Source organism: Anneissia japonica, unplaced genomic scaffold (assembly GCF_011630105.1).
Source record: "Anneissia japonica isolate Jap-2015-1 unplaced genomic scaffold, ASM1163010v1 scaffold287932_len317664_cov166, whole genome shotgun sequence".
In the NCBI taxonomy this organism is placed as follows: domain Eukaryota; kingdom Metazoa; phylum Echinodermata; class Crinoidea; order Comatulida; family Comatulidae; genus Anneissia; species Anneissia japonica.
Window position 1 is genome coordinate 217,485 of NW_022735649.1, and position 13,927 is coordinate 231,411.

Here is a 13,927-nt window from a genome sequence, read left to right on the forward strand (position 1 = left end):
ATTTTAATTTATATTGTAATTTTTATTATATATATATATATATATATATATATATATATATATAGTAGAACCCCTATTAATGGGACATCTTAGGGACCAAAAAATAGGGGTGTCCCCTGAATAAGGATACCTCTATTAAGAAGAAACTAACCAAAAACGTGAATGTCCCCTTAATAGGTAGTCATACAATGAGGACATAACTTCTTTAGTTTTCCTTGAACTATGATAATTTCGGGGTTTCAAAGGCCTATTTAATCGATTTTATAGTCTACTAATGTGCAAAAAATATATTTTTTTTTCTCCCTGATGAACTGTGTTTTCTCCCCAACCGGGGGTGGGGGTTCACCTCTCCACACGGGGAGGGAAGCCCTCCACAGTGTATGTATTGGACATACAATCTTCACAAGTTCTATTTAATTATTTTTCCCCCAGGCCGACTGTACAGTGACGGGTACAGTGAAAGAATTCAATTTTGAGGTTGAAATGCCTAATAGTGAGTTACAATCTCAAGTTCTGGAAATCCTTGACATAACAAATGAAATAAACGACAAGCTGGACGATGTCAAGGGGTGTACATGCACAAAATGTAAGTATGTACATTAGTATAAGCCTAACATGCTTGCCAGGTGTCAATAAAATGGCAGGGCATCTGCTGACCTCATGATCTGTTTATATAGGCCTATCGGAGTCGGAAAGGAAAAGTAGGCCTACAGCCGCCAAGATAAATACTACTTGAATTGGAATCTTACAGACACATTTTTAATATTTATGGTGATTGTCACGAGAATAAAATTATTATATATATTTTATTTATGATAACTGACCTTTCCAGTGTGTCAATCAAACTTATCAATTGACTAATTAGAACAGGGATACTCGCGTGTTCTACAAAAACACGTGTTTACGTACATTACTCTATTGCTTTGTAGGACCATAGCAACGATATCTAAGGGGCGGGGCTTAGCGGAAGCTCCATTAAGTTCTCTTTTCATACTTAGGCCATGTAAAAAAAAGTTGTTGATCGTCTGTTTTAAAAATAAAAAGTCGTAGGGAGGGAGGTTTTTTGATGAAAAATAAAAAAATTGGTCTGGTGATTTTTTTTTTTTTTAGTAGGGAGGGGACGATCAACAACTTTTTTTTTTAACATGGCCTTATGACAATCGTACAAAAATATTTCTAAATTCGACGAATATACGTGAATTGTTAATGCAATGTTCCTTTATGAAGATTCATTGATTGGACATCTCAAATTTATTATAATTAATTTAAAATTTTCACTTTTATACTTTTGACGACTATTAATTAAGGAATACTTTTTAAATATTTACTGATAGGCCTATTTTGGCAATTCCTGTATTTTTTATTTTATTTTTTTTTGTAAACAATATTATTTTTATTTCAATCTTTTAATTTAATTTTATATTTGATGTTAACTTGTCGGAAGAAGGAAAATAAAATACAGTTATGGATGTTATCATTCCAATTCTGGTAGCCTAAGATTTTAAAAGTGTACTGTTTGCACGAACAAATCTGAGTTCTTTCGAAACCTACTTAAAAAGAATTAGTTGACAAAAGTTGTTGAATCAAACCACAGTCCATACCAATGTCTTTGTTCACGTTGAATTCGGGTTTCACAGAATTCCCGTTGAGCATCATTGATCAATAAACGTTTATACGTCTACTCATGTTAAAGTTTAAATTGCTCTTCATGTATGACATCAATATGTGATGCAAAATGTCACGAGGGAATTTAAAAGGAAGATCATATAAATATATATTTATTTATTTATTCATTTAGGGTCTGTTTCTGCTGAGCAAAAAACACGTATTTTTAAACGGTTATCAAAAATACGTGTTTTTTCCCAGCAGAAACGGTCCAAAAAACAAAAACACGGTTAGTAATGCGTTGTAAAAATGTGTTTTAACACGCATTCGTTTTAGGATCGATGACGTTCAGAACAACCTCTTTGTTGGTTCGATTGTTCGTTTGCGGGAAATACGGGGCGAAGAAAAAAATGAAACCAACAGGATGACATGTGTTAGTCTTACCATAATTTTTGTCCATACAACGTGTGTTGTTTACTTTTTTCGCAGCGCTGTAGCTGACAAGAATTAAGGTCAACTTCAATTTCCGTAGGTGATCGTCTATAAGCTCCGCCCACCTACCAATCCTCGCGTTACCGTGTTTTATTATTAGTTGCACTTTTCACTAGAAACGAGTTCTAAAGGCATTTAACCGTTTAAAAAAAACACGTGTTTGGCGTTATTCAAAAGAAACATGTCCTTACTTACTTATTAATCTATTTATGCATTTGCATGTAACTATTTTAAGATAAACTATAAAAATATAAGCAAATACATAAAAGAGAGTTAATCCTATTTTATAATAGCGTTGCAGTTTGGTGTACAAAAAGTGTGTAACGTACCGGTACTTTCTAATCATTAACGTTCGACACGCTGCTGCAACGTTTCCATAACGATATTTTCTGAGATAACATAAACACAACTTTCGCGAATGTTATAATGACGTTTTGTGTTTGCTGGGATGAAATGGAATAATTATAAATAAAATCTTATTATTACAGATCACGAATCAGTATTTCATGTTTCCGATGGCAGATATACGTATAATTTTGAAGACGCGAAACAGGCATGTATTGACCGTGGCGCCAAGATCGCTACCCTGGCTCAACTGCAAGCAGCGTGGTCAGCTGGACTGGACGTCTGTGCGGCTGGATGGCTATCCGACGGTAGCGTCAGATACCCGATTCGGATGCCCCGCACAGGATGCGGTGATACCACTGCCGCTGGTATCCGCAGTTGGGGTTACAAACCAAAAACTCAGAAAGTAGCTGATGCCTACTGTTTTAAAGTTTAGTGTTAAATAATATATGTATTTAGGTCTATATACAGTCGTATCCATATGATTTCACTCAATTAAAGTAGGCTATAGACATATGCATACGGAAATGTTTTCTCTCTTTCTTTATTGTACTATAATTGATTAAAATGTATCTTTTTAGGAAAACAGACACACTTACAAATGGATTGGGTGCTTTTTAAAAATTTATTTAAAAGTCGGAATTTTGTGGTACTGTACAAAAAATGTTCCCGCATCTAATACATATAACTAAAATGCTGGGTCTACATTGTGAATCATTACACCTGATGAAGCCAGAACAGAAGAGCTGAATATTAAATAATTCAAGTTAGTCAATAAAATGATTTTATCTACTATTATATACATAAAATTATGCAACTGTGCGTGGCGTCACAATAGCGCTTAGGTAAACCTTTTTAAGTCCTGCAAAGTTATTGCTGTACATAGTACGGAGACAAAAAAGCTAGCACGTAATAAATTCATAATAAATCATCAGCAGTGTACCTATTCTGCTATTAAAATTAATACCATAACATATGTGCAGTTGGGAAATAGCTTTCATTCCCTTTCTCGAGTGACACATTTGAATTAAGTCACTTCAACTATAAGGTAGGCTGCCTACTACAGCAACAAACCCCACACCTTTCCCATAGGCCTACATACTGTGGGTCATAGTGACTGAAGCGGCACCGGGATCAGGATTTGCCCGACTAGGGGTGGGAGGTTAGGGAGATGTTCCCGACGAGAGAAAATTGGCGGCGTCGCTCAAAATCTTGTAAAATGTGGTTCAGGAGGCGAAAAATATGACAATGTAAGGCTTATTTAATCGATTTAGAATCTACATGTAGAAAATACGAATTGTTCCAACCGCTTTTCCTCGTTGGCGCCAACCCCGTGACTGATGTGTTCTGCAACTACAACTTTAATGAATCGATAACTATATTTACCAATCGTGAAAAACATGCGTAACAATAAATCAAATCTACAAACAATGGACACAACGTGAGGAATGGTAAAGATTATATACTATCACCTACGAAGAATATTACTTAAATAAGCATTAGAATAATTATTTCATAGGAGTAATGTTTTTGCCCAACCTGACGTGTTACGGTAGCCTACTGAATACTCTTTACGTTCCTAAACACTTCCTAAACACAGTCTGTGTCAGCCTGATAACGATTAAGTTTGAACATCCAAAAATCATTTGACAAAACGAACAAAAAAAGGAAACACAATGAGGATAAAAAAAAAAGTAAAAATTTTAATCTAAAAGTTTACGGCAGTCAGCAACCAAAATAGGAAATCTTTACCAACAAAAGTAAATTTACTAAAGAAACAGAATCGAAATTATCCCAAAATTCAAGATTCGGCCTAACTAAGGATTACATAAAGAAGGTTAAGCCTTACTATCATTAATTTTGAAATGCCTCCAAAGAAAAATGTACCGTAATTTGCTGCACTTACTAGAAACAATAAAATAAATATGAAGACTACAAAAAGTTAAAGAACTGTCAAAAAACGTCATGAGAGTTATGTGGGATAAATTAAAGAATAATGTATTTTTTACATGTCAGTAATGGTGCTGACACACAAAATTTACGATTCTTCTGCTTTTGAAACCGGTGGACTTGTGGGAATTGTCACTGTTTTTGTTACATTGATATTGATTTGATACAGTATCATTATCAATATTTCTATTGTTTTTATATAATGCATGCTATATCTGTTAACTGTCGATATTATTATGGTCAATGCCATTCCCTTGATTTGGTAATCGCATAATTCCAAGATATATAGCTTCAGCCAAGGAGTGGAAGGTCACCAACACACCACAGAAATTAGGCTTAACAATTATCACATCCTGTTAGCCCTCCAAGAGTTCTTTGACTTATAAGTAAAAACAAATAGACGTATATATTATACTGTATAATCGAAGTTAATAGGGGATGTTACACGCGTCTCTATATGCCTATACTAAATACTATCGATCGGACAAACACACATCGGAAACACACTTCTGGTGATCTGAATCTTGGAGCTACAACTTCAAACAGTTCGATAGACCAGTTGGACCAGTTAAACCAGTTTGGGAGACCAGTTGTACCAGTTGAAAACCAGTTAGACCAGTTGAACTGGTTTCTACTAGAATTTATACCTGGGAATACAAAGGGTTGCAATTAGTTTAAAAATCGATATATAAACATCATATTTCTTGAGAATTTCTATAGAAAATAATGGAAGAAAATAATATGATATGCAGGCCTACTATATCTCTTTGAAAGGCGCATTATAAATTCTAAATTATATATATTTAAATATGATTATTAGCAGCATCGTTATTAAGTACAGAGTATTAAGTAAATCATCTATTCAACCTTCAAACATACACTTAATAAATCATTTACATTACACTATCACAAAAACAATACTATTTTCTATGCAAATTGGTACACAATAAGTAACCAATTAAGAAAATTATTTGTTTATTATTTTATTCCAAGATAAAATATAAATTACTTCTTGAACTGCTTATACGGGTTTTATGTATCTAATGCCAGACAACAAAAAAAGAAATAACCCTCCATGATAGAACATACACATGTCATGCTTGCTGATTTTTTGTTGGCTTGTTACCATAGCTAAATTATATAGTGGCGGATTCCGAATTTCAAAATAGAAGGGTTCAGCGAGTTTATGGGACTTATAGATGCCCCGGAAATAGCATTCTGAGATATTAATGTAATTTTTTTTCTCCTACTTAAAAACATGTTTTGACAAATTAACTGGGGAGGGGCCTCCCACTCCAACTTGACTCTGCCAATAGCTGAATTATAAATATGACTCACTTTTTGGTCTCCTTTCAAGCAGAGCAGATCTTGCTTTCCACAATATTTTCATACACCTTTCGATTTTTGACCAACAAATCTCCTTAAAACTTCACACATTCTTTAACAGACTATATAGGCCTATATTTGCATTTAATTTGTTGTTAAGTGCCTTGATGCTCTGTTGTGCCTGTTTCTCAAAGAAACGCAAACCGTATTTTTTTTTTTTTTTTTTTTTACAACAGAAGGCTCGTAAAACTATTCTTTCTCTCTCTTTTCTAATTTTTGCGGATGTGGAATGAGATTCCTATTTCTATATAGACTTGTGAATTTTATTCAGCATTTTTTGTGCATTCTATGCCTGAGTACAGTACTACCCTTTTTCATCATGTTTTTTGACTTTTTAAATATTAAAACTTTTGTATACAGTATCCGCACAAGATTGAAGGTCTTTATACAGTATTTTTTCAAATTTTCCTTATCTTTTTGACAATCTGCCAGAATTGTGCTAATTTATTTTGGTTATTATTTACGTGATATCTAGTATGTTGTTCTGGAAAAAATGAATGAGTGATACTAGACAATAACACAGGAAATGATTCTTTTTCTCTTACAATAAACTCCAGCATGTTAATACTAATGATTGTAGTGCCTTTCTCCAGACACTTCTATTAGCAGTATTGGTTGTCTTTTCTGGGGCGATCATTATAACGATCTTACGTTTCTGATCTCCTATCCCAGGATTTTCCCAAAGGTGGAAGGGGAAATATCCTCGAATAGACTAAGTGGGTGTGATCGAGCATCGCTCAAAATTTGTCGGGAGTGGTTTAGGTGGTCCAGAAATCTATGACAATTCTACTAAATAATATATGTAAAATATGCATAGACTCCTGATTGTGGTTTTCCGTCTCCCCCCACCCCCCAACTCACCACTAGCACCACCCCTGGGTTTTTTCTGTATCTATCTACAGTACCTCTTTTTGGACGTTCTTTCCCATATTATTATGTACTTGTACAAATAAAAATTATGACATTGACACTTTGAAATGGTCCCATTCTTATATATTTTCAATAAATAAAAGATACATTTTACATTATGTAAAAAAATTGATTACATGATTTTTCTTTTTTTACATTGGAAGCCTATTGGTCATAAACATCCGTTATTGTTTTTTTTTTTATGAAATGTTACAAATATAAATACTACTAAACTAAACTACTCAGTAAAATTAAATAAATATATTGTACTGTGAAGTACCACTACAGTGGTTAGGATGCATGCATTATAATATTCATTCTGTAGAAAATATCAGAATTTTTGGTCATGAGTCGCAACAATCCATAAGCTTCACATTGAGACTTGCACCCTTGGTTTGGATATTTTTTGGTCAAAGTATGTACATGTGAAGTCTGTGTAAAACTCCCTAAATGGTCAAATCCCGGGGAGCTCACTTGCATACCAACCAAACAAACAGGGGTGTGTCACAGCCACTTCAAGATATGAGACACTTGCGCTACCAGTCAGTATTTAACTGACAATTCTTATGAACTACCTTTACCAAAATCGCACTGTGCTCTAAAATACGACAGGAAAAAGGTCACTCAATAGTACAAGAGAGGGCGCAATATTGACTGGTTTCCGATGGCAAAAAGCGTTCTGTCTGACCGCGATCTCCTGGCTGTACCAAAGATAGGCTTAGCAAGGGGCTTACCGGCTTAGCACCCAGTCTAGCTTGAAATTCCCGCTAACATATTGCGAAAAATCGTGGCAATTTACACAGAATAAGCCAGGGACTTTGACCACCAATTTCACCAAGGTTATTTCCCACACTTGCACTACAAAGTCCTCGCAAGTATACCCCATAAGTGCTGAAACTCCCTGCCACCCCCCCCCCATATTTCCCACACTTGCGCTACAAAGTCCTCAAAAATATACCCCATAAATGCGCACCTCCCCGTACAGAAATATTTAAGAGTGAGCCCCCGGAGGTAAAATTTCCCTAGCCTTGCAGTAAGTTTTAACCAAGCGAATCGTGCCAAGAATGAAACACTTTTTTTTTTTTGAAGCAGGAATGTCCATTGTGAGGAACACAATTCCATTACATCAATATCCTCCTCAGTGGCAGTATTGTGCGTGTCAAAAATGTTATCATTCATTTTGTGTGCCCAAAACCTGGGCAAATAGCAGTACATTTTAACCTAGGTAAAGTTACCATTCATCTTGGTCGTAATTACACAAATACAATCCAATTACAGCTATATCTTTATAGTGTTCACATAGCTGCACCGTTTACTTGGCAAGTGTACTCGTAGTTGTTACATTCCTTTTTAAATATCCGTCTCTTCAGGTTGTCCATCCAAGGCAACTTAACAGCAGGGCACTCATTTCGGGAACGTTTTTATCCCTCTATAGCATCGACATTCTACATGCCGTGCGCAACAAAATATGCTCAACTGATTTAGTCGTCACTCAAAAAAAGCGATGCAACAAAAAACTGTTAGTGTTAGGAACACAAAAGAACATTAACAACACCAACATGTCTCGATTGCTTTCAGAAAGGTGCCGTTTCAAACAGAGGCTAATGCCTTTAAAATTCAACATTCCAAGGCCCCTGTCCAGACTATCAAATTTTATTGACAAAAACATGTGACATGCCTAAATATGGTCGTGATGACATCACATCATGACCATATATAGTCACATCATGAATTAGAATACAACATTAAATTTCATAATCTGGACAGAGCTTATGCCATAAACTTTCACCATTTTAAACATTAAATTAATCAATGAGTTCGTGTGTGGTGTTATTTGAGACTTCTTATGTTAAATGAATAAATACCTGTACCTGCACAACTTTTTGTTTTATGCACATTAGTCCATGACTGTTAAATATAAGACTGGGATTCTTTTAAATTTATATTTGCTTTAACCTTTCATTTAGTAGTAGGTCAATTTTGGTGAGCCATATTGCATTTTCCAGGAGCACATAACAAGCTCTTGGTCAAAAGACATAAGAATAGATACTCTGAAGTGACGAAAATAAATAAAATTGTAATTAACACCAGAACATATATGGTACACATACACTAAAAACTGACGGCTTTACTTACAACTAGTATCAGATTTTCAATGCCACAGATAGGGTCAAAGGAATATACGCACATTCTATATTGGCATGCGGAGATGAGTGTCATTCTGTTAAATTGCCTCAGTCCATCATACTTCTTCATCACAGAAAGGAAAGTGTACATGACCTTTGAACCTATAGGAAATAAAAGTAAAATAAATCATTGGGCTTTAGTAGAGTAACTACTGGGCTGATGAGGGAACCCACAACAGCCAGAGTAAAGCTGCACCCTTATGGTGCATTAAGCAGAACATGAAGAGATAATCCCCTACAATTTTTCCAAATAGGGGACTGCAAGAAAGCAGCTATAAGTCAAGCCATATACAGGACAACCAACTTATGGAAATCAGCAAGTTTAGTGAGCTGGCCGAGAAGTATTGTTCCTGCTGCTTGTGTTGAAAACCCTGGTTCAAACCAGGCCAGCCTCAGGTTTTGATAGGAGCCTGATCGCTAGGATCCTTAAATACCCTTGCATGAGAGTTATGCGGAATAAAGCTATTTTCTAAATGCCAGCCCTGGTGATGTAATGTGGCTGCTGCGGTTCCCTGGACGCCCTGCCAAAATTTCCAAAGTCAAATAATTGGTAAAGGAATATCAGATCTTATAATACATTTCTTAGCCAGTAAAGATCTGAAATTTTGGTGAATCTGACCTTTAACCCCAGAAAATTCAAAAAGAATCTCTACTCTCTAGACCCATTAATGAGATTCATGTTATGGGGCAATTACTTTTTTAATGTGAAATATTATAAAACAAAAATTAAGAGTGCATTTGTACTTGTGTTGGTCAAGAAGACGGTAGTTGATGTTCAACGATGCTATATCCCGCATTTCCTCTTTGGACAACTTGAAGTCAAAGACATGAAAGTTCTCATGGATGTGTTTTTGGTTAGTACTCTTTGGTATAACAGCCACGCCTAACTGGAGTTCATAGCGAAGTACTACTTGGAATGGACTCTTTTTGTGTTTCAAGGCAATACTCTTGACAGTAGGATTTTCATTTAGAGGTACTGGCGCCGGAGGCTTTGGGCTGTGAATGATTAAGAAAGAAATTTTGTACGATTAGTTCATAATATTTGCAAAATACAGGATGGTTTAAACAAACACAACCCTTCCTTATGTTTATAATTAAAGGTGACTCATGAAATGATAAACTAATAAATAATATACAGCAAAAATGCTAAATAGAATCCACCTAACAAGACAGGGGCCACCTCTCCCTTGTATTACCAACTAATGTAATAATATTTTTGTCCAATATTTTTTACATTTTGTATACATTAATATACTGTGGAAATGCTAAATAGGATCCATTTTGTATACATTAATTCAAACAAAGTAAATAAATGTTTCAAATGTTTAATGTAAAACCAGTACGAACCACTGATATCATATTATTAAATATTCAAATACTGTAGTTTCATCTGGTTTGCTTAAATATTGTTGTAGAACTGTTTAAATCGTTAATACACCAAACAAAATGGATGTCAACTTACTGCTAGCTCGCATAGTGGATGGTAGCACACATAGTGAATGGTAGCTCACGTAACCTGATGATGTCGTGTTGAAAACGTCAACAAAAGCTTGCACTAAGTTAACATTCATTGTGTTTGGTATATTAACAATTAAAACAGTTCTACAACAATTATATTAGTGGTTGATTACTATATCAGTGGGTGATACATCCCTTAGTACAACACTTTCTTGCCTCCAAAAAAAGAAATCCTACCTTTAACCTTGCACTCAAACTATACTACAGCCACTTTGGCCGAGTGTAGTCTCTTTCTGTATATTAATGCTGATATTATGGTGAAAATGCAGAGAAGGATTAATTTATTATTGGGCAACTTTGGACACATGGCTTTGGAACTTACAGTGGTTGACCTCCCCAGGCCAATGGTGAATAGGCAGTGACTACAATATTCCTCTTTCTGCAGAACTGCAGAAGATCTGATTGTGACAGGTAAGGATGCATTTCTACCTGTACGACTGACAGTGGATGGCGTGCAACAGCTAGAATTCGCTCAATTTGCTGGATATTGAAGTTTGAAACACCAATTGATTTCACTAGACCAGCATCCACAAGTTCCTCCATCTCCTGTAAACAAAATCCAACAGGAAATATAATGTGATATGTACAGTAGTGGATCCAGGAATTTGAAACAGAGGGGCACCAGGGACGGACCTCAGGGACGGACCTTCACAGACAGTGTCCACCCATCTAAACCCCAGCATTGTTGGGGCTGAGGAAAAGAAATTTTGATTATGCCATCTCTAGATGGGTGGAATTGGCACCCTCAGACTTAATTTTGATTATAATTTATTTTTTTCACCATTTTATGAAAAATTTAGGTGGGGGGGGGGGGAGAGCGGGAGATGTCCGCCAACTGATGCCAATAGGTACCTGTAGTACGTCTACATTATGCTCAGTGTCCTGTCGTGACAAAATGTGTCTTGTACAAAAAATGAAATACGAGTTATTGATATCAAGATTGATGACCATATAGGCTTTATTTTGATCTTTGAATCAGGTTCCTACAGAAGCTTGAATACAAAAACAGTAAAATCATTTTCAAATTCAAAAGTCTTAGTGAAGAATCGCCACTAAAGATAAACAACTGATAAATTTTTGTGTTGGTTTCCTATAAATTCTGAAAAAGAGCTCTACAAAATGGCTTTAAAAACACTTTTAACTATTAATGTAAATCAACTCAGATCATTTGTTATTGTGACGTATACATATTAACCTCATCAGAAATTTTGAAACCAAGTATTTGTCAAAATATCACTTCCTACATATTTTCTAGAATATTTCAAATTAACCTGCGTACAAGACTCATTTTGTAACGACACCTCTGTCTGCAGTCCAGTTTACCCTAGTTTGCAACCTAGGTGCCTTTATTTCTGCCCTCCTAAATTCTTCAAGGTGCCCATATCATCGCTCACATCATGAACTAACACAATTAAATTCAATTGTGTTAGTTCGTGAAATCAAAAAAGCATCAAAATATGCGCTGTTGTCGTTTTGACGCGCTACTGTGATTTCACGAAACGAACTAACACAATCTACTTTGATTGTGTTAGTTCGTGATGTGTGCGACGATATGTGGCCCAGAGTGTCCATATGAATGCAAGTACCTTGTTGTGCAGACTGATACTAGGTATGCATTCTTACCTTCCATGTGTCCACATAGTCAACATCATCAAAATATGGAGTATAGTCATCAACATCTGGGTAATGCTGTCTGGGGTTGCTATTAAACTGGGAAAAAAGAAAAAAATACATATTCATGTAAAAAAAAAGCTAATGCATTGTAGCTCCACCAAACAATTACTTATGTAAATTAATTTATGAATAAACATTACCTTGAGTCCTGTTGAGCTGTGAATTAAGTAAAGGTCAACATAGGTCATATCTAGTTCTTTTAGAGACCTGTGAAAAGCTTTGCTGACTTGATCATGGCTGAGGAAGTTTCTCCATAACTATAGGGAAAAGGAATAATAATAGTTGTAATAATAATACAAGTAAACATTTTCAATGAAAGGTAAAGGAAGAATTATTTTAATAATAAATACAGTACAAGCCACAATAGAAAATCATTTTTAAAATATGTAAAATATGTTAACTTTCAAAGGTAAATGTTTCTAATAAAAATAAAGTAAATCCAAGTTAAAAACACTGAATAAAGTGAAAAAATTAACATTAATACTTAAAATTTATTTTTATGTAAAAATGTTTACATTATAGATAGTTTTTGTAATTTTAAAAAAATAAGCGTTAGGGGTATTTCCTTTTCATTTAATAGAACAAATTTTGTGTTTGATAAGCATAGTTAAATTAAATAATCTTCAATCTATTAAAAGTATGATTTTGTCCAAAAAAATGAATATCAAATAATTAGAGATTGATTTAGACTTAAGAAGTATTTAATAATGGGAACATTCTGAAAATATTAATCAGTCTTTAGCATTGTCCAGACACGTTTGTTTGTTTGTTTTGTTTTTTTTTGACAAACACATGTGACACTCCTAAATATGGTCATCATGGTGCCTCATCATGACTATATACTGTATGGGCATACAACAGTTTGTGTCAAAGAAAATTTAATAGTTTAGACAGAACTTTACTTTGGTAACAATAAACAAATCTTCACGAGCAACAGTTCCATCTTGAATTTTTTCTTTGACAGCGCAACCAACATCAGCTTCAGTGTTATACATCCAAGCTGTATCGATGTGACGGTATCCGAGACTGATAGCGTTCCTAATTGCAATTGCTAACTTTCCATCTGACCCTTCCGAAACGTACTAGTAGGAAGTAAAATATTATTGCATCATTTACAAATATTAATATAATAATAATAATATTATTAGATCCATTATATTATTATTTTCTTTCAGCAGTGTTTAAAATTAAAATAGATATAAATAATAAGAATTTTCTTAAATCTTACTCCATGATGGCTCCTCCAAAAATCAACTATCTATAACTACTACCACCATCTAGGCTTACTTAATTAATACAGCTAGGCCTATACACTATTTATAGTGTAAAAAAGGCCATCATAGGTCCTCGCACTTGGGCTAGCACTAGGCGTACTGGGGCTACCTCTAAGCTAGTACTATTAGTACTAGCCTAGAGCTAGCCCCAGATGGTATAGTAGGCCTACTAACATCACACATATGCCCAGGTGGGGCCTTGGAAAAAGCAAATAGCAAAGAGGAGATGTATGTGGGGGTGCGTGTAAGCGGCGAACTTCCTCCTCCTCTCTCCTAGACTAGGGCCTATCCCTAAAAAAGAGGCTGAACCTGGAGCCTAGGAAGTAATTAATAAGTTTTAGTGATTAACTAACCTGGTTATCAATGAAAGTTCCAAGCCCAATAGTTGGGATTTTACCTCCATTTGGAAGTAATATGTACTTCAAAACCAAACTCCTCTCGTCCATCCGGCGCTTTCTCTTTCGAATTGAGTGAAGTGACAGCAATGATTCTAGAAATACAAGTTAGCAAGTTAGAGCACTCGCATAGCAAAAATGAGGCGGAAACAAAGATCTTATAAACACAAGATAGCGTTCTCCGGGATTTACG

General features: G+C 35.1%; 2 protein-coding genes across 3 annotated transcripts; one reads left to right on the forward strand and one right to left on the reverse strand.

Moving 5' to 3' along the window:
* The first annotated feature begins 415 nt into the window (after positions 1–415).
* LOC117116661 (hyaluronan and proteoglycan link protein 1-like) lies at positions 416–2,970 on the forward strand. The gene is made up of 2 exons (XM_033260737.1): positions 416–586; positions 2,586–2,970. Exons 1-2 carry the CDS (start codon positions 484–486, stop codon positions 2,876–2,878), a joined length of 396 nt encoding a protein of 131 aa, XP_033116628.1. The 5' UTR covers positions 416–483; the 3' UTR covers positions 2,879–2,970.
* On the reverse strand, positions 2,971–13,889 carry LOC117116660 (aldo-keto reductase family 1 member B1-like). 2 transcript variants are annotated; one of them, XR_004446802.1, is made up of 8 exons: positions 13,693–13,889; positions 12,968–13,147; positions 12,206–12,322; positions 12,015–12,101; positions 10,714–10,937; positions 9,618–9,869; positions 8,824–8,975; positions 2,971–5,039 (listed from the first exon to the last, which is right to left on the reverse strand). XR_004446802.1 is itself a non-coding variant. In XM_033260736.1 (7 exons), the coding sequence occupies exons 1-7, from the start codon at positions 13,783–13,785 to the stop codon at positions 8,930–8,932; spliced, it is 999 nt and encodes a 332-aa protein (XP_033116627.1). In that variant the 5' UTR covers positions 13,786–13,888; the 3' UTR covers positions 5,894–8,929. The 2 variants fall into 2 exon arrangements, 1 of the variants encoding a protein (XP_033116627.1); XM_033260736.1 differs by lacking the exon at positions 2,971–5,039 and having other exon boundaries at positions 5,894–8,975; positions 13,693–13,888.
* Positions 13,890–13,927: the final 38 nt, after the last annotated feature.